Source organism: Pteronotus mesoamericanus, unplaced genomic scaffold (assembly GCF_021234165.1).
Source record: "Pteronotus mesoamericanus isolate MK-2021 breed Mesoamerican mustached bat unplaced genomic scaffold, CSHL_Meso_final contig_101, whole genome shotgun sequence".
In the NCBI taxonomy this organism is placed as follows: domain Eukaryota; kingdom Metazoa; phylum Chordata; class Mammalia; order Chiroptera; family Mormoopidae; genus Pteronotus; species Pteronotus mesoamericanus.
Window position 1 is genome coordinate 2896551 of NW_026555001.1, and position 24188 is coordinate 2920738.

A 24188-nucleotide genomic window follows, 5' to 3' on the forward strand; every position below is an offset into this window, starting at 1 on the left:
ATGAAACCATAGCCGGCTGGGACCCACTAGAAAGCATTGTCAAGCCAGATGACCAAGAAATGACACAGTGGGTCACCTGGACAATTCCTCATTGTAATAAATTGTACTCTAAGGAGGAGAAAGTTCTTTAACTCCTTTTCTATTGATTCGGTTGGGTGATTATAGAAACATAGTAAGGGTTAAGTTTATTTTGTTAGTATGTGCTAGAAACTGTTTAAATGCTTCCTATACATTACTCACAACAGCCCCATAAGGGTGTGGCTATCACCTTTTAATTGACGAGAAAACCAAGCCTTAGGGTTAACGGACCAGTTCAGGGTCGCACAGCCCCGAGCAGGCGTCCCTCCAGGCCCATCTGAGCCCAAAGCTGCGCTCCTAACCATTGTGACTCACTAAGGGTTTAGCTGAGACATCTGGATTCATACTGTGCAAGGATACAATAACAAGTCAAATAATAATGATGACTAATTTAGGTAACATTATCTTTTAATTTTCACCAAATTCCTGTGAAATAAGTACCATGGTTAGCATTTTACAAAAGAGAAAACTGAAAATCAGCGAAGTTAAGCAATATGACTGAATATACCAGGCCCTGGCCTAAGCAAGTTACAATACATTGTAATTATGCAAGTTTGTTTAATTGACGTGCGAAAGGATGTGAGGGCGGAACTGCTGCACCTGTGAAGTACGGGCGTCCCCCCCCCCATGGTTACCTGTATCTCCCAGGCTCCGTGCTATGTTGGTTCATTATCTGCCGGAAGCTCCGGACAATGTCGTGCATTCCCACCTGCGTGGTGGTGAAGTCGTGGTACAGCTCCGAGTAGTGTGTGACTGTGTCCTTTGAAAACAGGACAGCACGGTTAGCATCACACCCACATCAAATGCCCAGACTCTAGACTGACTCTTAGGAGTTCTCAAGCCAAGACACATGGTCAGAGAAGGTCCCGGCATGCTCAGTGCTCAAGGGGCTTTGTGATGGAGACATTCATGCCTATCAGTACATCACGTGATGCTTAAATTATTAACTATAAACCTAGTAAACAAATTCTCCTGGACATGGAAACATTGATAACAGACACGTGCCCAACAAAATCCTCATCCTAAACATTGAATTGTCCTAAATGCTCCAGACAATTTCAAAGGCAAACTAAACAAATTATCTAAATGATTACAGAGCTCATTATTATACCTACACTTTATCTGCTCACAAATTATCAATATCATGCATTTAAACTTTTTTCCCCACCACTTTTTCATTGTCACTGCTATGCTCCCCCAGCCAGGGCTGTGGTGGTTTTTCCTGACACTCACCCTGCGCCTCCCTAGGTCTGCGTAGTCCAGAATCCACAGAAGAGGTTGTAGCTAACACGAGCCAAGGCTAAAGTCCTGGAATGGACAGGCTGCACAATCCAAACCTGAGTTGCCATCCATTCAGTGGACCCTTGTGTTGTTTTTTTTTATAAGTGAACTTCCAAGTGAATTTTTTGCGATCTTAGATCTCTTCCTGAAATAACATATTCTTTACATTTTTCTGGGATGGCACACAAATCCCATTGTTTTTTTGATCATTTGTCAAGACTGGAAAGGTAGGCCTTTCTTATGACATCTCATTATCAAAGAGCAAGGTTATTTTGCGATTTCTGTTCAAGGATAAGTGCTTCTCTTTGGGACAACTGACTGATTCATCACCTTTTTTTTCCTTTTTGTTGAAAATAATGTGCAAAAAAAATTGGCTTAATCATGATGGGCTCTCATAATTAGCCCATACAAGATGGCCAACTTCCCTGTAGTTAATTGGTTTTAATGAAGTCACAAGTACTCATAAGTCTGTTAGGACAAAAGCTTAGAAGCTTGATAATAAACTGGGTAACCATACGAATCTCATTCTACTTGCTTATCTTTATAAAAAGGGCATCACACTATACATAATAATTTTAGATTTTTTTGGCTACACATTACAGTGTTAAGATTCACCCATATTGTTGTGTATCACTGTAATTCACTTATTTTGACATTCTGTTGTGTAAATATACAAATCCATTATTCCGGAAAGCATTTTAGGACTACTGTCACCTTGGCCTTGAAAACAGAGTGACTGTAGATGGTGGTCACCCAGGGGAATCAAGTGGCACGTGATTAGTATGCCTCACGTGTGACGGGAGACTTGAGAACCCCCGGTGCAGCACCGCAACGAGCCCAGGTCCCGCAGCCAGGTGGGCTTGGTTTGTAACTCCATTGATCACCTGTTCTCCCTGGTAAGTTAATTTCTCTAAGACTTACTAAATGGGGATCATGACACCTTCCCCATAAGATGTTCAGAGAGTTACATGGAATATCCTACATAAGCAGCGCACAGCATACAATAGACACTCAGCAAGTGTTCTCTCCTTCCTGTCCACCTGCGTGTCCTTTAACGATCACAGAAGCGCCTGGGGAATTCAGGCCTCCTCTCCTGAGCCTGAGTAAGGTCGCAAAATAGCAGCGAGTAGTGGTGGCCCTTGGTGGAGCCCACGCTGTCTGTGCCCTCTGAACCCATGTCACCAAAGGACACCCCAGGGGATCCCTCCCTCATGAGGGAGCCAGCAGAAGGAAACATCCAGTAGCATGCATCTGAAACTCATTATTTGCTAAAGACAATGATTTAGAGCACTTCCCACAGACAGGACAGAATGCATCTCTGGTGACTCATGTCTCAGACTAAAGAAAATGGTGACATTTTCAGAAAAGGAAAAAAAAAATGTCTAAAACCAAATGTTACCGGGATTTGGTTCTTGTTCACTTGGGCCTCATCCCTCAGATGCTTTGCTTCTAGAAGAAATTTAACAGTCTCAAAACTTAGGCCATCAACGCCCTTTGCGAGCCAGAACTGAATGAGTTCCTAAAAGGAAGAAGCAAAATACTTGGTTATATTAGCTACTCATTATCATAATATTTAAGAAAGATTTTGTTATTAAAACAATCTCCACATATAAAACATGCATAGCCCTTAGTGTATTTTTATCCATTTAGCATAGTAGTGCCTCCGTTTAATAAACTCAGTAATTGCATTTATGGACTCCCATACCTCCTTCATATTTGAATTCAGAATGTTACATTTGTAATTGATGTTATAAGCATGTTCTCAAAGTTTAAAGAATCCATTCAAAATGAAAGCTAGGACTCAGGAGAGACTGGGAACCATACCGTCCCCCTCCTCATGCCTGGTTCCTTACAGGTCACTCCAAACCCAGAGAAGATAAACAATTAAGTGCCTGGTCATGAAAGGCCCTTCCGCCACACTGGGAGATGCTCAAGGGGAAGCCTGCAGCTTCATTTCTGTCTCCCTTGCCTTTGACCCACCACTTGGTACTTAATGAACCGGGCATGGGATAAAAGGAGGCAGAGCCAGCCAGAATGAGCTGAACATGCAGTGATCCTGACGGGAAACCAGCACAGCACGCTCCCTGGCTGGGAGGCCTGCACAGGATAGCTGGGGACACACGACCAGGTCAACCTAGTAGTGCCGGGCAGAGCACAGTTCAGCCTCATCAGAGGGGAGGTCTCTGTCTGCAGGACTGCTCGAGCTCCAGGCTGATCTAATTTACCATGGCTGAGTACTACCAGAAAGGGAAGAACTAGTGTTTGAACTCAGCCGCTGGGATTTCATCTGGGAGGGAGATGAGGAAGAGCACCCTGGACTGTTGGCGGGACAGCATGAACCAGTGGGGGAGGGCGGAGGCTGACTCGCGTCGGCCTCTGTTGGGGCCTTTGGGAGGAACAGGCCCTTGAAAAGCAGAGGACCCAGGTGTCAGCTCCCCATCCCACCCCGCCTGGCCTATGCCAGCCTGGCCTACGCCAGCACTGAGCACAGCTACCCTTCTGCCAAGGGACAGCGCGGCTCTCCCCACTGCTCTTGGCTCATCCCTTGCTGAATGGAAGGCTTTACAGGAATGCATCGCATCAGAGCAGAACCACCTGCCATTCAAAGTACTAGAGCTAAGTAACCAATCTTCACCCATTGAGGGGAACAGAGACATAGAACCCTGATGAGAACTATCCCCAAAATCCCTTGTTTGAAGTGTTTCTTGTATCTACATGTGAATATGGCATCTCTAGGCTGCTGTGATTCAAGGGTCTCAAAAGTGTCGAGAGGCTAACTGCAAGGGTTCATACTGCCGGGGTCCATTCCTCTAAGGCAACATTTTTGAATGGCAAAGCTTGAAAAATTTTTTCAAATCTATGCAGGCTCTGCTGCTGACAACCCTTAGCATGGGCACATTGATGCAAATCACTTTAAGTTGGCACAACCCAGTGGAATTTTTCTTTGGGCACAAAGCACACAAATTTGTTTTTACTAGCGTCTTAACTTCTTACCAAATTGTGTTCATTCGGTAAGTATCCGAGTTCCAACTCTGGGCCAGGCACTCAGCTAAGCCCTGGAACTACAGGCTGAGCTACAAGCCGGTGGCGCTGTTTGCCCTAGAGGGGACAGTGGAAGCGGATCAGGGTGGGACAAATAGCTGTAATCCAGCCAAGCAGCCCAACAAAAATGTGGGAAAACATCCAACACCATGATGTTGGAAACACGAAGCTTCTGAGCGCTGATTTCCTGGAATAAAGCTCCGAGTTTTCTTCACAGGTTCTGTACTGGCTTAGGGAGGGGTCCTCAGCCTCGTTAATGATCCACCCGAAATTACAGGATGAGAAATGGGTGCCCCAGGAGACGTGGGTGCCCCAGCAGAGGTTGATGCCCCAGGCAGGGTTTTCAGGTTGGTCCAGCAAGAGATACGACCATTGATGAAGCATAACAGCAGGAGCTGGGTGCTTATTTTTCAGCGTCATTTTAAATGCTGAGGTTTCCACCCAAATAATTCAAAATTTGCTCTTGAAAAATATTTGCTTCATGCTATTTATGCTCTCGATCAGGTGAGAAAAGAGGGCCCCGATCTTAATCATGAACCCTCCCTTCACTCCAGTGAGCCCTCCCAGAGTCCTGCGGTGCCGGCTGTGGAAATGGGCCCGGAGCCCGGCTCCACCAGGACTGGATGACCCACAAAAGCTCCACAGGACTCTGGGGACGGTACACTGTGTCCCCGATCCCTCTCTAACTCCCACAACATCACACAGTCCCCGTTTCTCACCCAACACGTGTTCATTCTTTTCTTTTTAAACAACTCGCTACTCTGAGAGGAAAGGAATTATATCAACATTATTGATATCCATGTTCACGAAACCTTGAGGCAAACCTTTCCTTTTAAGATGCCCAAAGTGACTGGGCCCATTTACCTAAAAAGCCAAGTTTGGGAAAGAGAAGCTGTGCTATTACATGTGACAATCGATTAGACTTCCTTTGGATAACCCCACGTCGTCCATCGCAAGAAGGAATGAGGAAGTACAGGATACTTCAGAAGTGCAGGAAAAAACCCTATTCTCTGCACACAGGGAAAGGAAAGAAAACGGACTGTAGTGTCACTCTGAAGTCTTGGTGAAATTCTTTGCTAAATTCCCCCAGGAGCAGAGAGAAGAGGAAGGATCCCGGGCTCTGGAATCGAACCCTCCACGTACTGTCCTCTCGCCCCCACGGTCCAGGTGCATGAGCTAGGGCATCGGCATGACCTCACTAAACCTTAAATAAAGTAATACCCACCTGCGGAGTTTCCGTGAGGTTAACAAGCTACTGCTGCTAGAGTCCATGAACATGTCGGTGTTTATATTCCTTGATCTCTGCCACGGTTGACACTGCTCACTGACTGTGTCTTCCCCAAAGCCACCCCTGACTGCAGGACACGCCGCTCCGGGCCGGCCACTCCCTGTCTGTGTTCTCAGCAGGCCTTTAAATGTCCGAGCTCCTTGGGGCTCCATCTGATATCTTCTCTTCATTTCACTTCACAGCAATATTTACTCATTTATCTATCCACTTATTGATGATTTAACAAGTACTTATATAATAAGGAATACATTGTTGTAAGTGCTTTACAAAAGTTAAACCCTTTAATCCCTAAACCACCCTGCGAGGTACGTACTATTATTGTTCCTGTTTTTACCAACGAGGCAGCTGAGGCACAAGGAGATGAAATACCCTGACCACGGTCATACAGTGAGTGGAGGCACCGGAACTGGAGCCCTATGGCACCCTTACCCTTTTACTATGCTTTATTTATTTTTTAATTGGAAGGCCCACGAACACCTGGCCCCCATCCCCACATAACAACGGTCAGCGCGAGCTAAGCTGCAGCCGGCCCCCCGTCCCTCTCAGCCAGCCCAGCTCTCTCGCCGACGTGGCCTGCCCGACCTCTGCAGGCACCGACCATTCGTCAGCAAACCCCAAAGTGGGACCTCTAGACCAGACATGTCCCTGAGCTCCATGTCCTATATTCAAGTGTCCATTGAATGCCTGGCTGTCTCACAGGAAGCTCAAGCTCTGCAGAACTAAGACCCCCCCCCCCCCCCCCGTCCACTTCTTGGGCCTCCCATCTCAAGGAATGGCGCCATCACCCAGTCGGCATTGAAGTCCCGAACCTGGGAGTCACGCCGACCCCTCCCTAACTGCTGACGGTTTCTCTGCAGCCCCACGCCACCTCCCGGGTCCAAAGTCCCAGCATCGCCTTCCTGACCACTGCCCCACCCGCTTCCCCAGCCTCTCGGCCTCCAAGCCTGCTCCACTCAGACCTCTTCTCCAAAGCCAGGCTGATCTTTCAAACTGCAAAACAAAAATTATTTCCCTAAGACCTTTTAAACCCAAATCCTTACCACCATCCTTACCCTGCTCAGACCTCAGCGCTCCCTAGTCGTGCTGAGTCAGGCTCCCTCTCCCATGCCCTTCCCAGCCACATGGGACAACTGCTGCCAACCCCTGATACCCGTCACCCATGCTTTCTCTCGGCTTCAAACACTCCCACCGGAGCCTCTTCACTGAGCCCGTTCGTGCTCGTCCATGAGGTGTCATTGTATCCTCTGAAAACCTTCCCTGACCGCTCCCACCCCGTGACCCCCTGCCCAGGTTAGGTGCCTGCCCCGTGAGCTCCTACTGCCCACCCTCATGGTCACTTTGCCCACTTTACTGTAACCGCCTGTTTGTCTATCACCCCCTACAGAATGCGGCCCCCCACAGTGGCTACAACAAGTGTCTCGCTTACCAACCATAAGAGTCCTGGCTTATGATCAATATGCAATGCATATTGTTAAATGAGTAGATGATTTATAATAAAATGTACGGCATAGAAGAGGTGCACTAAATGGCACAGTTACCATCAAGCACAGAGCTGGTTTATTAAGCAGGTAGTGAGTAAATTTCATTTCCCGTTGAGCTGCTTGTCTCCAGCAATGCCGTGTTCAGTGCGGTGGAGCAGAGCTGACATTTGCCCGGGATCCCATCTTACCCTGGGAGGGCACCTGGGCTCCTTGTCCCCAGCTGCTGTGAACACACTAACTCCCCAGGATCCCCGAACCTGGTGCTCAGAATTCCCTCCCACGTGGCAGATTCAGGGTCATACTGAGCCCCAAACATGGGGTCGGAGCATCTGGAGTCCCTTCCTCCCTATGCCACTAATCTATGGGGCCCATGGGGCCCTTCACCTCTCCAGGCCTCAGTTTGTTCTCACTTATCAAATAAGAGATGTGGAGGGCAAGTAAAAGCCAAAGTAACTGGACAAGTTACATATGGGCTCCCACCTTCTCCAAGGCGGCTTCCTAACTATTCTAGCTGAAAACACTCAAGCCCTGAGAGGTTCATGGCGCAGCCAAGTCCCCTGATGACCAGTGCCAAGGGGAGGACAAAGAGGAGGAGAGAGGACAGTGTTTTGTGCTGTGTGTCCCCTGCCTGCCCAGCTTCCCTCTGTGCAGATGGGAACCAGCGGGAAGAAGGCTCAGGCTCTTTGAGTACAAACTGGTATGCAAACCAATTCCAAATGCCTGCTCACCGCAAACCTTCTGGGTTTCAAACAACTAACCTGCTGAACTACCAAAGAGATGAGTGCTGCTGGGGGTATAGGAGGGTGTCAGAAGTCCCCTTTATGTGAAAGGTCATTCTCCAGGGGCAAAGAGCCTTCCCTTCTTGGCCTTTCTGATTTACTTCTAACAGTGAATCTTCTACACCAAGCTTGCAAATAATATCTAACCTCTCAACTGGAGACAGTAATGATTCATCCCAAAAGGAAATGCATCCTGCAAGACTAGTAAATAAGGCTCCTATTCACTCACTCAACTGCTTGAATGCCGGCAAGCGAACAGATGGGGTAGTCAAAAATAGTCAATGTATTGGCTGGCCCATTTTAGCTAAATTTATCACACTTGTCTAAACATCTCTAGACAACCCACCACAATTACCCTAGGCGCCCATAGAAATCCACTGCCTGATAAACCAACTGGTTTATAGTCATAAATTTTGACTGAAAACCACCTTGAAAAAATGTGTCTAGGAAAATGAAGCATACAGAGAGAAACAGTTTGCCTCAAATCCAATGTGGAGCTGTGGTTAAGAGCAAGGACTTTGGAGTCCCAATGCCTGGGTTTGAATCCAGGTCCTTTTCACCCCAGGTGGGTGACTTCACCTCTTTAGGCTTCAGTTTCCTTCTTTGCACAATGGTCATACCCTCCTGAATTAGGCTTGTTCTGAGCATTAAATGATCCAGGTAAAGCACTTGGCACAAATAAGTGACCAATAAGTATACATAGAAGGAAGGGGGAGGTGCGGGTTTGCAAACAATCCTAGGTGATGGAGAAGCAAAGAGACCACACTCTACCAGATAAGTTCAAAACAAATCTCTAGTTAGTCCACTAATTGTGTCTGTGACCCCTTAAACTTCTACTCCCCTGTCTCCCAAAGAGACAGGGCTGGCCTGATGTGGTGCTTTCTTCTAGAACAGATCCCAAAGCAATTTATATTCTGAAAAACATCAAACATATATAGTAGGAACAGTCCTAAAACTAAGGAGTCTGTAGGAATATATTTAACAAAAGGAATTTAGGGCTTGAACACTGAAAACAACAAATCATTGTTGGAAGACACTAAAGACCTTTAGAAGTGGGAAGACATCCTGTGCTCATGGATCAGAAGACTTACTATTGTTAAGGTAGCAATATTCTCCCAAACTGACGCACAGATTTAGTGCAAACCCTATCACAATCCTAGCAGCAGGCTTCCTGCAGAAATTGGCAAGAGGATCCTAAAATGCATATGGAAATGAAAAGAGACAAAAAAAGTCTTGAAAGAGGATAATGAAGTTGTAGGACTCACACCTTTCAATTTCAAATTTTACTACAAAGCTATACTAATCCAGACAATGTGATACTGGCTTAAAGACAGACATATACATCAATAAAACAGAACTGAGTCCAGAAATAAACCCTGATATTTATGTTCAATTGATTTTCAAAAAGGTTTCAGGGTGATTTAATGGGGAAAATATGATCTTTTTTTAACACATCGTGCTGGGATACCCGGATAGCCACAGGCCAAAGAATGAAGTTGGATCCCCTCACATAATATATTAAACGTAAGAGCTAAAACTATAAAACTCTTAGAAGAAAACATGGAAGTAAATCTTCATGACCTTAGGTTAGGCAACGGTTCTTAACTATGAAACTACAAGCACAAGCAACAAAATAAAAAAGTAGATAAATTGGATATCATAACAATTAAAAACTCTTGTGCTTCAAAGGGAATCATCAAGAGAGTAAATAGGCAACCCACAGAATGGAATAAAATTAATTGCAAATCATGTATACAGACTAGATAAAGAATGCTTACAACTCAACAATAAAAAAGACAACACAATTTAAAAATGGGAGAAGGATTAGAATAGACATTTCTTCAATTAAAATATAAAAATAAACTATAAATACATGAAAAGATGCTCAACATCGTTAGCCATCAGGGAAATACAAATCAAAACCACAGTGACATACCATTTTATACCCACTAGGATGACTAACATCAAATAAACAGACAATACTAGTGTTGGTGAGGAGGCAGAGAAATCAGAACCCTCACACACTGCCAGTGGGGATAGGAAACCGTGCAGCTGCTTTGGAAAACAATTTGGCAGTTTCTCAAATAAATACAGATTATAAATATAGATATATATCATAGGTAAATAATTATGTATTTCATTTCTAAGAAATGTCCAAAATGGGCATGTCTGTAGAGACAGGAAGTAGGTTACTGGTTGCCAGGGCCCTGGGGAGTGCCAACTAATGGGTCTGAATTTCCTTTGGGGGTGATGAAAACGTTCTGAAATTAGTGGTGATAGTGGCATAACTCTGTGAACATACTAAAACCACTGAATGATACACTTGAAAGGGGTGAATCTTGTAGTCTGTGTATTATATATCTCAGAGCTTTTATTTGAAAACAAAACAAGAACAACCTAAGGAGCGTAGGTGCCTTCACGATTCCAACATGGCAGCCCACATCCTCTCCATTTGGCTGCCATGGCGAGCTGCAGAAAGGGGCCCGGGCCTGCCGGTTCGGCTGTGGTCTCCACCCCATCTACCTCAGGGTACTCCCCCACTAACCTAAATTCTTACCCATTACAGCCAGAGCGGCAGCAATAACGACAACAGAAACATGGCTAATGTTTATTGTGAATTATGTGTCAGGTGTTCCTGGAATGGCCGCCACACAGGTGAGAACAGGAGCCCCATCAGCATTCACCTGGGTCACAGCAGGAAACCTCCTGTGCTCAGACCTCAAAGGGATCTTCCATAGCTCAGCATGTACCCCTTGCAATAGCACCCACGGCCCTAACGCATCAGCCTCCACCTGCTTTGCACCTCAGCCCCTAAACTCTCTCCCTCATTTCACTCTAGTGCACTGGTAGTGTTGCCAGATGAAATACGGGAGAGCCAGATAAATTTTAATTTCAGATAAGCAATGAATAATTTTCCAGTAGAAGTATGTCCCAAATATTGCATTATTCATTGTTTATCTGAAATTAAAATTTCACCAGGTATCCTATCATTTTATCTGGCAACCCTAGGTACTGGCCTCAGGTCGTTCCTGAAACACAGGAAGCATAATCTCCGTGGAGGTCTTTGCATTTGTTCTTCCCTCTGCCTGAAATTCTCTTCCCCCAACTAGTTACATGACTCCCTTTCAAAATTCAGATTTTTGTCCAAGCAGGACCTCATTTTAGGGCTATCTCTGAATCAATTCCCTGACACTTTGAGGTCCCTGGCCCTTAGCAGTCACCACCACCTGCCCTGCTATACATTTGGTCGGTACCCTCGGTATACTAGAGACTCTTTGAGGGCAGGGCTGCTTGTATTCACTGCTACATTCTCAGTGCTTAGAACAGGACCTGGCATGCAGCAGACAGTAAGTTAACACTCATCACTGAGTGAATACAGAAGTGTTGTTCATGGTTATTTCATTGTGATGTTCAAAAAGTCCTGTGAGACAAACAATTGTATCAGCTCCGTTTCACATAGACAAGCAATCTGAAAGGCCAAAGAACTCACTTCTGAGCTCACTGCAGCCAATGGCAGGGTTGGTGCGGATGCAGGAGCCAGACACTAGAGCTCACAGCTTGCCCACCTTCCTGCAAGAGCTTCACCATCACAGGCCCAGGAGCAACTCAGAGCTAAGGCAGCAGGTGTTTCTGCCTCCCTCCCATTTTGATTATTTTGGGTTAGAGGAAGGAAGGCTCCCCTAACATATCTGAGAGTCTACGTTTGCATCTGACTAACACCTTAATTGCAGAATTTAACTACACTACTGGATTTTGCCCACACAATTATTGTTCAACATAAAGCATATCAAATAACCACCTGAGCAGCGTGTCATAGAGAAGTCGATGTAGGTGTCTATACTCACTTTTATTTCTCCTTGAACATCAGGATTGCGGAAATTTAAATCAGGCTGCTCTTTTGTAAACTGGTGAAAATAACATTGGTTTCGTACTTCATCAAAGTGCCAGCTGGAATTTCCATATACACTTAACTAGCAAATAGAAAACAGTAAATCGGTTACTTGGCATTATTCATGTGATGATGTTTCCCATAGGGGAAAAAAGTGGTTAATTGCCATTCCTGGCCCTCCCCCCAGGCTAAGTGTACAAATCCCCAGAATTTCTCTTCCAGGAAGAACACTGGGTAAATTAATTCCCCAAAATGCCATCCATTGGCCTAATGCCCCCCAAACATGTTGTGATGTGTTTGTATAGTAGAAGCTGTTTATAACAACTACAATAGCAAATTAATGCTCTCAAATGTAGGATAAGACCAGCTGATGGAGTAGACATTTCTAGCATATTTTCTTGAACATTCTATTCAGGCTCTGAACTCCTCTTTGTGAAGAAAAACAAATGATGGTCGATTTGAGAGAAAGACACATTTTACTGGTCATGGAATTTGAATCCAAACAGAGTCATTATTTAAGCTGCATCCTCAGAAAAATATTAGAATCATTCAATTACAAATTCTACTAGTCCTGGAAAATCAAGATGGCAGAGTAATGAATGGAAGTTACACTGACCTCCTCCCAGGACCAATCTGGAATTACAACTAAATTGTGGAGAAATCACCTGGAACAAACAACTGAACAATAGCAGGAGAGGAACCTTATAACCTTGGACAGGCAGAAGAATCAGCTTTAGCACAACCTAACTGGTAAGGAGTGCAGTAGACTCAAGAAACCAGGAGGGGCACCCACAGAAAGCAGCACTAGAAGGATACTGAAACGGCCAGTTGGATCCCCCTAAGAAAAGCAGGATCTAAGCCATAAGCAGGGATCTCCAGCCTACAGCACCAGAGCCCAAATAGTACACATATAACAACCAGCTGCAAGAAGCGGCAGGGTTGCTCTCTGCCAGACACAGGTGGCTGGAGACACAAAGAGCCTTTTAAAGGGCCAATGCATAAATTTTTGCACTTGATCTTAGCCAAAAGGCCGAGAAGCGATCCAACGCATAAATTTTTATTTCCAGACACTTACCCTGGTCTCCAGCAAAGGTGTGAGCTGAGTGGGCTAGAGACACCTGAGGAGAGACTGGGGAAGGAAGCTTTAAGGAGAGAACTGAAAGAGTAGCCACCGGGATCCTGGTGCTGATTCATCCCCCATATGGCAGCAGCCATCTTGCTCAGTCTGACCACTCCCCTGAGTGTCAATAGCAGGAGAGAACCCAAAACCCCGCCCTCAGGAGGGACTTTGCCCTGCCCTGTGGTGCCTAAGCCTGACTGCTGAGTGCAGAGTGACTAGATTAACAACTGAAGGAGATAGCCACAGACAGTAGATTACTGGAAGTCTCGAACAGACTGCCTAGAGTCAGATAGGGTCAACATCTGACATCATCAGAGCAGATCCAGAAAGGAAAAACAGTGGTCTCCTACCACATATGTTTACACCACAAAGTAAGGAAATCAATACAGATCAATTTAAGAAGCAGGAGTAAAAAAAGAAGAGTCTCACAAATAATAGGAGGGCAAAGGAACACCCCCTAGTCAAAGAGAAAGGCAGAATTCCCAGAAAGAGAATGAAATGAAATAGAGGCAAGTAAACTATCAGATATTGAGTTCAAAACAATGATTCTAAGGAAGCTCAATGAGATCAGGGAGCTCAAGGAGAATTACAAAACACTACAGGGAAACTACGAGGAACTTAATGCGAACTATATCAGCATGAAAAAGGACAAAGAAACTATCAACAAGAGGCAAGAGGAAATGAAGAATACAATTCCTGAATTGAAGAACACAGTAGAAGGAATCAAAAGCACATTAGATGAAGCAGAGGATCAAATCAGCAAGCTGGAAGGATAAGGCAGAAAAATGCTCCCAGAAAGAGCAAGAAAATAAAAAAGACTCAAAAAGAATGAAGAGGCATTTAGGGAAACGCAGGACATCCTGAAACATAATAATATCCATATAATAGGGATACCAGAAGGAGAAGAAAAGGAGGAAGGGATAGAGAACCTGTTTGAAAAAGTAATGATGGAAAACTTCCCTAATTGGAGGAGAAAGTCACACAAGTCTAGGAAGCACAGAGGGTCCCATTAAAGAGGAACGCAAAGAGGACGACTCCAAGACACATTATAATTCAAATGGCAAATATCAAAGACAAACAGAGAATCCTAAAGGCAGCAAGGGAGAAACAGGTAGTAACATATAAGGGAGCCCCAGTAAGGCTAACAGCTGACTTCTCAACAGAAACACTATAAGCCAGAAGGGAATGGCGAGAAATATTCCAAGTCATGAAAAGCAAAGGCCTGTAACCAAGGCTGCACTACCCAACAAGGCTCTCAATTAAAATGGAAGGTGAAATAAGGGGTTTTCCTGACAAAGAAGGCTAAAAGAATACACCCCCACCAAACCAGCACTGCAAAATATGCTAAAGGGACTGCTTTAAGATGAAGAAAAAGAGTCTATGAATACCCGGTTCCTTTCACAGTCACCAATACTTGATATTACCAATATTTTTAATATTTATTAATCTGATTGTGACAGTGATGTGTTATTTTAATTGTTACTTTATTATTTGTTGAAACTAAATCTGTTTTTGTATACTTCTTGCCTATTTCTATTATTTTTAAAAAGCTTTAAATGACTTTTTGGTATTCTTTATCCATTTTTTGATTAAATGTAAAATTTTTCCCTAAAAAGAAATTATTAACCCTTTTTAGATATGTTGCAAATACTTTCTTATTCTATTACTTGTCCTTTAACTTTTTTTAATATGTATATTACTATATAGTCTTAAATGTTTAATGTAGTCATATTGTCAATATTTTACTTTATAGTTTCTGGATTTGAATATTTTACTTCAGGGTAAGAAACATATTAGTTTGTATTTTCTCCTAAAACTCCTTAGGAGAAAATTTTCTCCTTTAACTCACCTGAATATTTTTTGTATAATGTGTGAAACAGGGCTCTATATTTGTTTTATTTCAAGTAATAGTGGTCCATGCACCTTATTCGTTGAATAAGCCTTACCTTCCCCATTGATTTGAAATATCAATTTAATCATATATTACAATGTTATACAGATATATATGTTTGTTTCTAGAATGCTCATTTTATTTCATTGATCTACTTGAATATTTCTGTGCTGGTGTTATGTGGTTTTAATTGCTGAGACTTTATAAAGGATTTAAATGTTTTAAAATTTTATAATGGATTTTGACATTTAAAAATAAATAAATAAAATCAATCTGCATTTAAAAAAAAAAAACTCTGCTAGTCCTCCCCTTTTGGCTGGACCCATCTTCCAGTAATTCACCAAAATGAATTACAAAGGAAAAGAGTACAGGCATCCACTATATGTTCTCTAGACCTTTCAGAAAATATGGAGTTGTTCCTTTGGCCACATACCTGGGAATCTACAAGAAGGAAGCCAAAGAGAAAGGTGCCTGGGCTACACTGAAGCACTAGCCTGCTCCACCCAGAGACGCACATTGTGTGAAAACCAGTGGAAAGGAGCCTTGGCTGCTTGAGCCCATTCCCTATGATTTCATGGCATGAGAAGTTTAAAAAATAAAAGACCTCTGGACTATTAAAAAAAAATCTAGCAACTTGAGGTGTTGGTACCCAGCAGGGCTTGGCCCTGGTACTGATTCCCTCTTTCTGGAAACGCTCACCCCCGCGGCTCCATGGTGTGACTCTCCTGGTGGACTCTCCTACATGTCCCACCACTCCTTCCCAGTCTGCTCGGGGGGTTCCTTAAACATGAGAGTTCCTCCGGGCTCTACCTTGGGACAGTTGTTTATTTTATGCTAAAGGGGATATCTGGAAAACACTGAAAAACAGGGGTTTTGCATGCATCTTTTCCTTCTTTTAGTTGGAAGACCTCATCACACTGAGTCCACATTTCCACGGCAACAACTGGCTGAGGCTAGCTAGTAGCCGCTGACTTTTGAGTAAACATACCTTTGTCAGCTCACCTCTTGGCCCACCTGGACATAAACCAGGATAAGATATTTACAGTAGATATGAACACAAAAAAATTGATATCCAGAATACAAGAAGAACTCTACAAAGCTATATAAATTGGTACAAACATTTGGATAGTCGATGTGGCATTATCTTGTAAAGTTGAGCATGTGATATCCTACACCCAGCAATTTCAGTCCTAGTCATTTACCTTAGAGAAGCTCTTGCACACGTGCCCCAGGAGAAATAGATTAATGAGCATGTTTACAATGGCATTGTTAATGATAAAAAAAAAAAAAAGGAAACTGGAAACAGTCCAACTTTCCATCAGCTAAAGATTAGATAAGTAAATCATAAAATATTTACACAGTGAAAATGTATGAAACACATAAACAAAAAAATGAGGGGAAAAAAAGCTAGTAATGAAAGACTACATGTAGCATAATGCATCTCATATACTTCAAAACAGAAGGAACTGAATAATAAAAACTTTAAAAACATGCAGTGCATGTGGTAACGGCAAAACAAAAGCAAGGACTTGGAAACCCTACATTCGTGGTAATGGTCCCCTCTCAGAGGAGGTTGGGGAGGGACAGAGGAGAGCCCGCAGGTGGTTTTGGCAGGGTTGGTAATGTTCAAATTCTTAGTTTGGGGAAGGGTTCATTGATGTTCACTATATTATTATTTTCCTATCTTAGATATATACAGGGTCCAGCACAAATAACACCCCTTCTTTGTTACAAAATCTCTGTTGTAGAAGAAGTGAGTATGAAGATGGTGGGAAAGGGGGCAGGTGGGTGTGTCAGCCTCTGTTCTCCCTTTGAAGTAGAGTTTACTGCTGAGCGTGATGAGATTAGGAGTAGACAGTTAGGATGTTTGAAGAGGCGGGAGGGCATGTCAATCTGTTGAACTTCACAAAATGCCAAAGAAGACTGGATGGCTGACTCATTTCAGGTGGGGACAATGAATGTGCTTTATCTCCAGGGGCAAAGGTTCAGGGAAAGAACAAGTGAACAGTTGAATTCATTTGCTGCTAGGGCGGGGGTGAGGGCAAAATGTCAGAAAGGCCAAGCGGTCTGAAGAGTAGAAAGACTACCTATGAAACTAATGGGACATGGAATCTAAGGTGGACGAAGAGGGAAGTGAAGGAAGGAGGGTGGGAGAGGCTCATAGAGAGCACAGGTTTTAATATGCTAGAACACATTAGCTCTACAGTGAGATCAGAAATTCAAGTGACATTAGGAGGCTTGGGTACCTTATTTTTATTTCTCTGGGAAACTTTCACCTTCTCATAAACTATACCCGTTAATTTTTTTTCCTTCAAAGGGCTTTATAAAATAGCCACTCTAATCCTTGAAGATCTGACCATTCTCACTTTGTAAATGAGGCAAGTTGGTACTTACCCAGTTGTTGGGTGGTGTGGTTATGCCATTTTCATGGGAACAGTTATGCCAGATGTAATAATCAGCATATTTCCCTGTCCGGTTACGACTCAGTTGAAACCAAGCATGTTTATCACTGGTGTGGTTTGGTATAAAATCGATTATTATTTTTAAACCTAATGAGTGAAAACATTTCAAGTGTTAGGAAAAGATTATATTAGACTAATACATGACAGTTAAGGAAAAAATGTTGTCAGTAAGCATTTATGGAAATCCTTTTCTCAGCCCCCACCCTGTCCCACCCACCTTCGATTCAGTTTACCTTTATCATGTATGGCTGCAACCAGATTCTCAAAATCTTTCATTGTCCCAAAAATGGGGTCAATTTCTCGGAAATCTTCAATACCATGTCGGAAATCTTTAAGGGATGATTTATAAAATGAAGTAATCCAAACAGTTTTTATATTTAAAGTTTTGATATAGTCCAATTTATCTTGAATACCTGAAGAAAAATAAACAAGGCCATGAAAAATAAGTAAATACAGTTTGGGTTTTTTGGTTGAAGAAGTAAAAACAAAAGGAATATACCTAAAATCCAAATATGTATATTAAGACAGAAATATTTGGAATTTCATTGAATTGTAGTGAAAATTTAAGTAGTAAGATCTAGCTCTACAAACAATGCCAAATTAGTCTTCTGGCAATAACCTTTGACCTTTAACATAGTTACAATAACAAAATCTGCTGTGGCTTATTCATTTTTTATATTTAAAATCAAGATACATATTGTCAATTGATTCTACACATGCTTTTTGAGCCCCTAATCTAGGCCAGCTGCTAGGCTAAGAGCCAAGGAACAAACAAGAATAACAAATGACCCCCCATGCTCACTTATTCTAAGCTGCATTGTCAAGTATGATAGCCACTTATGATGTGATGAGGTCTGAATTGAAATGTAAAACACAATGGATATTGAAGACACAGTAGGAAAGAATGTAAAATACCCATTTAATATTTTTATTGTGATCATATGTTGAAATATTAAATAAAATATAATGTTAAAATTAATTTCACTTGATTCTTTTTACTTTTTTAAAATGTGGCTCACAGAAGATTTACAGAAATTTATGTAATTCTATTTCCTCTGGATAGTGCTGAAGCCAAGAATTTACACGGAAGAGAATTCTAGACTTGGCTGAGAAGATATGCTGGAATGAAACCTTTTGTACTTGGAACTTCGTAGAGTAATTAGCAAGTAGTGTGTTTTTTGCTCCTAGTTCAGAGTCCTAAACATAAACTCAGGATCACACAGCAGGCCAAAGGTCACTGACCCCAAAACACAGTCACCTGCCTCCTGCCATGGGGATCTTCCCCTGTAACAAACTGCCCATTTTGTTCTTGTTGTGTCTCAATTCCTCCCACATGTGTGGCTATGAGACCTCACAGAGTGTCAAAAGGCAACAAAAGGAAGTTGATTTAAGTCAGAACAACAACACCATATATCTTAAAAATGGGTACAAAGGAACAAGGTGATAAAAACAATGGGGCAAACAACAATTAAAAAAACAATGGGGGGCAGGGGAAACTTGTGGCAGGAAAACAGAGACAGATGTATTTGAACAATAAAAAAATTTGAAAAAAAAAAACAAAGGGGCTGGACAAACAGAAAATAAAAGTTAAAAAAGGGATCCCAGGCTTCACGCTCTAGGAGACAGAAGGCAGTCACCAAAACCATACTGAAACCTGCAATGGTTTCTTCAGAGGATAACAAAACTCCCTCAACCCCAAGGACAAATACCTATTGTTTACAGGAAGCAGTCAGTTCCTCAAAAAATATATTGGAAATGGCAAATGTAAGAGCTGACTATAAGCTGCCGTATCTAAAGGAGTTTGGGGTATACAGGCGTGCCCCACTTTTCAAAAGATGCATTATGCCACTTTCCTTTTTCAAGACCTAAGTGAGTACCTGTTTTTGCTAGTCAGAAGAACTCCAAAGAGGGTTTCACTTTTAAGGAAAAAAGGCGAACCTTGGCGCGGTGGCTCCGTTGGCTAGACCGTCCCCCTCCACAAGGGTTGTGGGCTGATCCCCCGGCGGGGGTGAGGGCAGAAGTCAGCCAGCGAGCGCATGGGTGGGTGGAGCAACAAACTGATGGTGCTCTCTCCCTTCCTCTCTCTCTAAAATCAATCAATAATTTTTTTAAAAAAGAAAGAGGGCAAAAATAGCATGTTTAGCATTTGTTTTGCCATAGCCATTATAGAGGCAGTGGGACCCCCAGGCTGTAGTAGAGAATGACCCCTCAAGGCCCTTCCGGATGAACTACGCTCAGCATCTCAGCATCAAGCCCCATAGCTCTGAACTGTGTCTGTGAGCATCTGCGCTTTATTCAATTTATTTTGCACATGTGTTAGCAAGATATGTCCTGTATATTTATTTTATCTTTTCTGCTTTTTCTATATATTTGTGTTACTTTAGGTTTTATGTGTTACTTGGTATGATCTGATAGGTTATTTTTTGGGTCTAGGGATGTTGAACAATTTTTCCATATAAACTAATAGTAATTGCTTATTCACTTTCTACCATTTCGGCTTATGAAAGATTTCACAGGAATGCTTTAGTTTAGCATAGTAGAGGAAACCTGTATCTAGAAAGCAGTGCAAAGGGAGAACCAGGAAGTAGGGAATGTGTCTTTGGGTTTACGGATTTTAGCTCTATTTTGTAAAAAAAAAAAAAAAAAAAAAAAAATCATTTTGCTAGGGCTATTGGGTGTGAGGGCAGGGCGTTGGGGTGTAGAAAGGAAGCCACCCAGGTATTTGACAAGGTAGTGTCAAAGGGTGCTATAAACAAAGTCCAAAGCACCACAGGAGTTCTGGGGAGGGAGGGCACACACTGATTAGGAAGGATTAAAGAGAGAAAATAAACATGAATGCAGGACACAGGTTTGAAATGCACCTTGAAGGACAGAGAGTATTTCAATTACTGAAAATGCAGGAAGACTTTTAAAGAGAGAAAGTGATGTGAGCGTGCAAAAAATAAATAAAAGGCTTTAATTAGTTATTAAGAAAAGTTGAAGATTTTGAACTTGTTAGTACCATTTTAAAGTTAGATTAAGCTCATTCCTACCTCCCACACTCAATTAAAATAACCATTCTGTCTTGCTCTCTTCAAACCACTATCAAAATCACTATCAAAAATGGCCTTGTTCATTTAGTTCTTATTGTTGCCTTTAATTAGTATGGCCATATCAACAGATTCTTCCAAGACAGTTCCAGTTTACACCTGTTGTCTGGCATAATATTACTCTTAAAAGTGCTCTGGTTTAAACAATAAATTATAAGGGCATTCTATACTTAAATCACTAGGGGAATATTAGTGTAACTTTAAAAATATAATTTTTTACTCCTACTTTTTTTTTTAATTCTGTATGGATATTGTTTTAAATAAGCCGTAATTCAAGTAAGGACCAACCCACTGCTATGCCTTTTTTCCTTTCCCTCATTTCTCAGGATTTATACTTTAAAGGCTTAGCTTACAACTTTTAATGACATGACAATTTTTTCCCAAAAATAATATTTACATTTTATTCACTATTTAATAGAAACTGCCAGCCAGATTGCCCAACTAATCAATACATATACTGGAAAAGCATTTCTAAGCTTCTAAGCTTAGAATTCTGAGATAATCAACTATAAAGTATACAGAAGCAGGAACCTTTCAGAAGGAAACCTGCTGCATCTAAGAAGTTAGAATTGAGGAGCTTCAGCCAAGATGGAGGCATAGGTAGATATGCTCTGCTTCCTCACACAACCAAAAGAAGGATAACGACCAATTTAAAAACAAATACCAACCAGAACTGCCAGAAAATTGAACTGTATGGAAGTCTGACAATCAAGGAGTTAAAGAAACATTCATCCAGACTGGTAAGAGGGGCAGAGATGGGAAGCCAGGGAGGCGAGGAAGCCCAGCAACGTGGCAGCTGGAGGACTGGTCTATCCCACATTCAAGTGTAGATAAATTGAGAGGAACAGCTGGGGAGCGAGACAGACCGCAAAACCCAGGGTTCCATTGCAAGGAAAGAAAGCCTCAAAACCTCTGGCTGTAAACACCTACGGGGGTTGCGGCAGTGGGAGAAATTCCCAGCCTCACAGGAGAGTTCATTGGAGGGACCCACAGGGCCCTAGAATGTACAAAAACCCACCCATATGGGAATTAGCACCTGAAAGGGCACAATCCGCTTGTGGGTAGCGGGGTAAGTGACTAAAAACAGAACTAGAGCCAAGCAAACAACATGGTTACCTCTCTGACCTTTCCCCCAAGATAGCGCCACAACACAGCGATCTGGGTTGCCCCACCCTGGCAAATACCTAAGGCTCCTCCCCTTCCAGCGTAACAAGCGTGCTGAGAAAAAGAAATATGGCCCAAATGAAAGAGCAGATCAAAACCCCAGAAAAAGAACTAAGTGACGAGGAGATAGCCAACCTATAAGATGCTGGGTTCAAAACCCTGCTAATCAGGATGCTCACAGAAATGACTGAGTATGGTCACAAAATAGAGGAAAAAGTGAAGGCTATACAAAGGGAAATAAAGAAAAATATACAGGGAACCAACAGTAAAAGGAATGAAACCAGAACTCACATCAACAATTTGGAACAGAAGGAAGAAATAAACATTCAACTGGAACAGAATGAAGAAACGAGGATTCAAAAAAATGAGGAGAGGCTTAGGAACCTCTCTGGGACAACTTTAAATGATCAAACATCCGACTCATAGGGCTGCCAGAAGGAGAAGCAGAAGAGCAAGAAACTGAAAACTTATTTGAAAAAATAATGAATGAAAAATTCCCCAATCTGGCCAAGGAACTAGACATACAAGTCCAGGAAGCTCAAAGAGTCCCAAAGAAGTTGGAAATAAGGAGAAACACACCAAGACATATTATAATTAAATTACCCAAGATTAAAGATGAGAGAATCTTAAAAGCAGCAAGAGTAAAGGAGAGAGTTACCTACAAAGGAGTTCCCATAAGACTCTCAGCTGATTTCTCAAAAGAAACCTTACAGGCAAGAAGGGGCTAAAAAAAAGTATTCAAAGTCATGAAAAGCAAGGACTTACAACCTAGATTACGCTATCCTTCAAAGTTACCATTTAGAATGGAAGGGCAGATAAAGTGCTCCCCAGATAAGATAAAGTTAAAGTAGTTCATCATCACCATGCCCTTATTATATGAACTGTTAAAGGGACTTATCTAAGAAAAAGAAGATCAAAACTACAAACAGTAAAATGACAACAAACTCACAACTATCAGTAACTGAACCTAAATAAATAAATAAATAAAAACAAATTAAGCAAACAACTAGAACAGGAACAGAATTACAGAAATGAAGGTCACATGGAGGGTTATCAGCGGGGATGAGGTTGGGGGAGAATAGAGGAAAATGTACAGGGAATAAGATGCATAATTGGTAGGCACAAAATAGACAGGGGGATGTTAATAATAATATAGGAAATGGAGAAGCCAAAGAAGTTATATGTATGACCCGTGGACATGAACTAAGTGCAGGAATGCTGGAGGGAGGGGTAGTGCAAGGCAGAGGGGGATACAGAGGAGGGAAAAAAAAAGGGACACCTGTCATAGCATAATCAATAAAATATACTTAAAAAATAAATTAGAACTGATGACCAACTAAGCATATGGGAAGTAAATTAAACAACACTTTGGGGGCTCAAAGGCCTCAGGTAGTCTTTCATTATATAGGATGGGTTTCTGGGTTCTGCTGGATGGCTGTAAAAAAGATCATACACAAGGTGTGACCAGTCATACTGGAATGTGCTTACCATACAACCCAGATATAATTCAGTCAAGGACAGAGACAGCCACAAACCCACTTCATCCTACCCCACCCTCTCCCCGCCAGGTACCTTTTAGATCTCCATTGCCATCCTTGTCACTGTCCTTGAAAGATCTTGTATAGATCTGGTACATGGGTCCTGCCTGCCACCAGTCAAGGCATTTTGGAGAGATGGCGATGATGGCTATGGTGGCCGCAATGAGCCCGAGCACAGAAGCCACGGTGAGCCAGAAGAGGACCTCTCGGGGCACCCTGTACCGGGCCTGGCGTGAGAAGTGAAACAGCACCTCCTTGGGCATCCCTGCGTAGGGCTGCACGTTCTCTAAGTCGGGCTCCTCGGGGCCAAGGATGCCCACCCTACTGTCCTGTGGGCTGTCCACCGGGCTGCCTGGATCCAGGTCCTTTTCCAGGATGTCTTCATTTTGGACAAATCCATTGTTTGTCTGGCATCCCTTCATACTTATTCCAATGGAGTCTCTTTTGCTTTTCTTCTCAGCCATGTCTCACTGTCTTATCCCTGGGATGTGCCTGCCTGCAGTAACAAAGGTGGAGATGCGGATTGCTGAAATGCTTGGTTATGTTAATGTGCTTTGTGTGGTTTATAAATAAACCTGGCTGGACAAAGTCCAGCCAAGGAAGGAAGGGTAAAGGTCAAGAGGTGGGTTTAAAAAATTCTCTTTACACCTGTGAGGCTGATAGAGCTACAATGACAACACTGAGGGGCTCAGACCCCGACTGGGACAGGCATGGGGCAGGGGCTGGGGGAAGGACAGGAAGAATAGGGTTCCATTGCAGTTTAAGACTTTACTTAGCTGAGTACATCAATGTTGATACCATCACTGTTCACAATAACCAAATGGTAGAAAAAGCCAAGTGTCCACCAGGGGACAAATAAACAAAGTATCATATAAGCACACAATGGACTATTAATCAGCCTTAAAAATGAAGGAAACTCTGACACATACAACAGCATGAACGGAACTTGAAAACAGCCCTGGCTGATGTGGCTCAATGGATTGAGTGCAGGCCTGCGAACCAAAGGGTCGCTGGTTCAGTTCCCAGCCAGAGGACAGGCCTGGGTTGTGGGCCAGGTCCCCAGTAGGGGGTGCACAAGAGGCAACT

At 42.8% G+C, this 24188-nt stretch overlaps 1 protein-coding gene across 1 annotated transcript in view; it reads right to left on the minus strand.

Annotated features, from left to right (window-relative positions):
* SLC3A1 (solute carrier family 3 member 1) overlaps positions 1-23566 on the minus strand; it is a 31741-nt gene extending 8175 nt beyond the window's left edge. Inside the window, exons 1-6 of the mRNA XM_054567128.1 lie at positions 23137-23566; positions 17545-17724; positions 17244-17398; positions 11795-11920; positions 2759-2878; positions 714-838 (exon numbers count right to left, since the gene is read on the minus strand). Coding sequence (XP_054423103.1) covers positions 714-838; positions 2759-2878; positions 11795-11920; positions 17244-17398; positions 17545-17724; positions 23137-23566 — 1136 coding nt within the window. The remainder of the gene's footprint in view (positions 1-713; positions 839-2758; positions 2879-11794; positions 11921-17243; positions 17399-17544; positions 17725-23136) is intronic.
* Between the last annotated feature and the right edge of the window lie 622 nt (positions 23567-24188).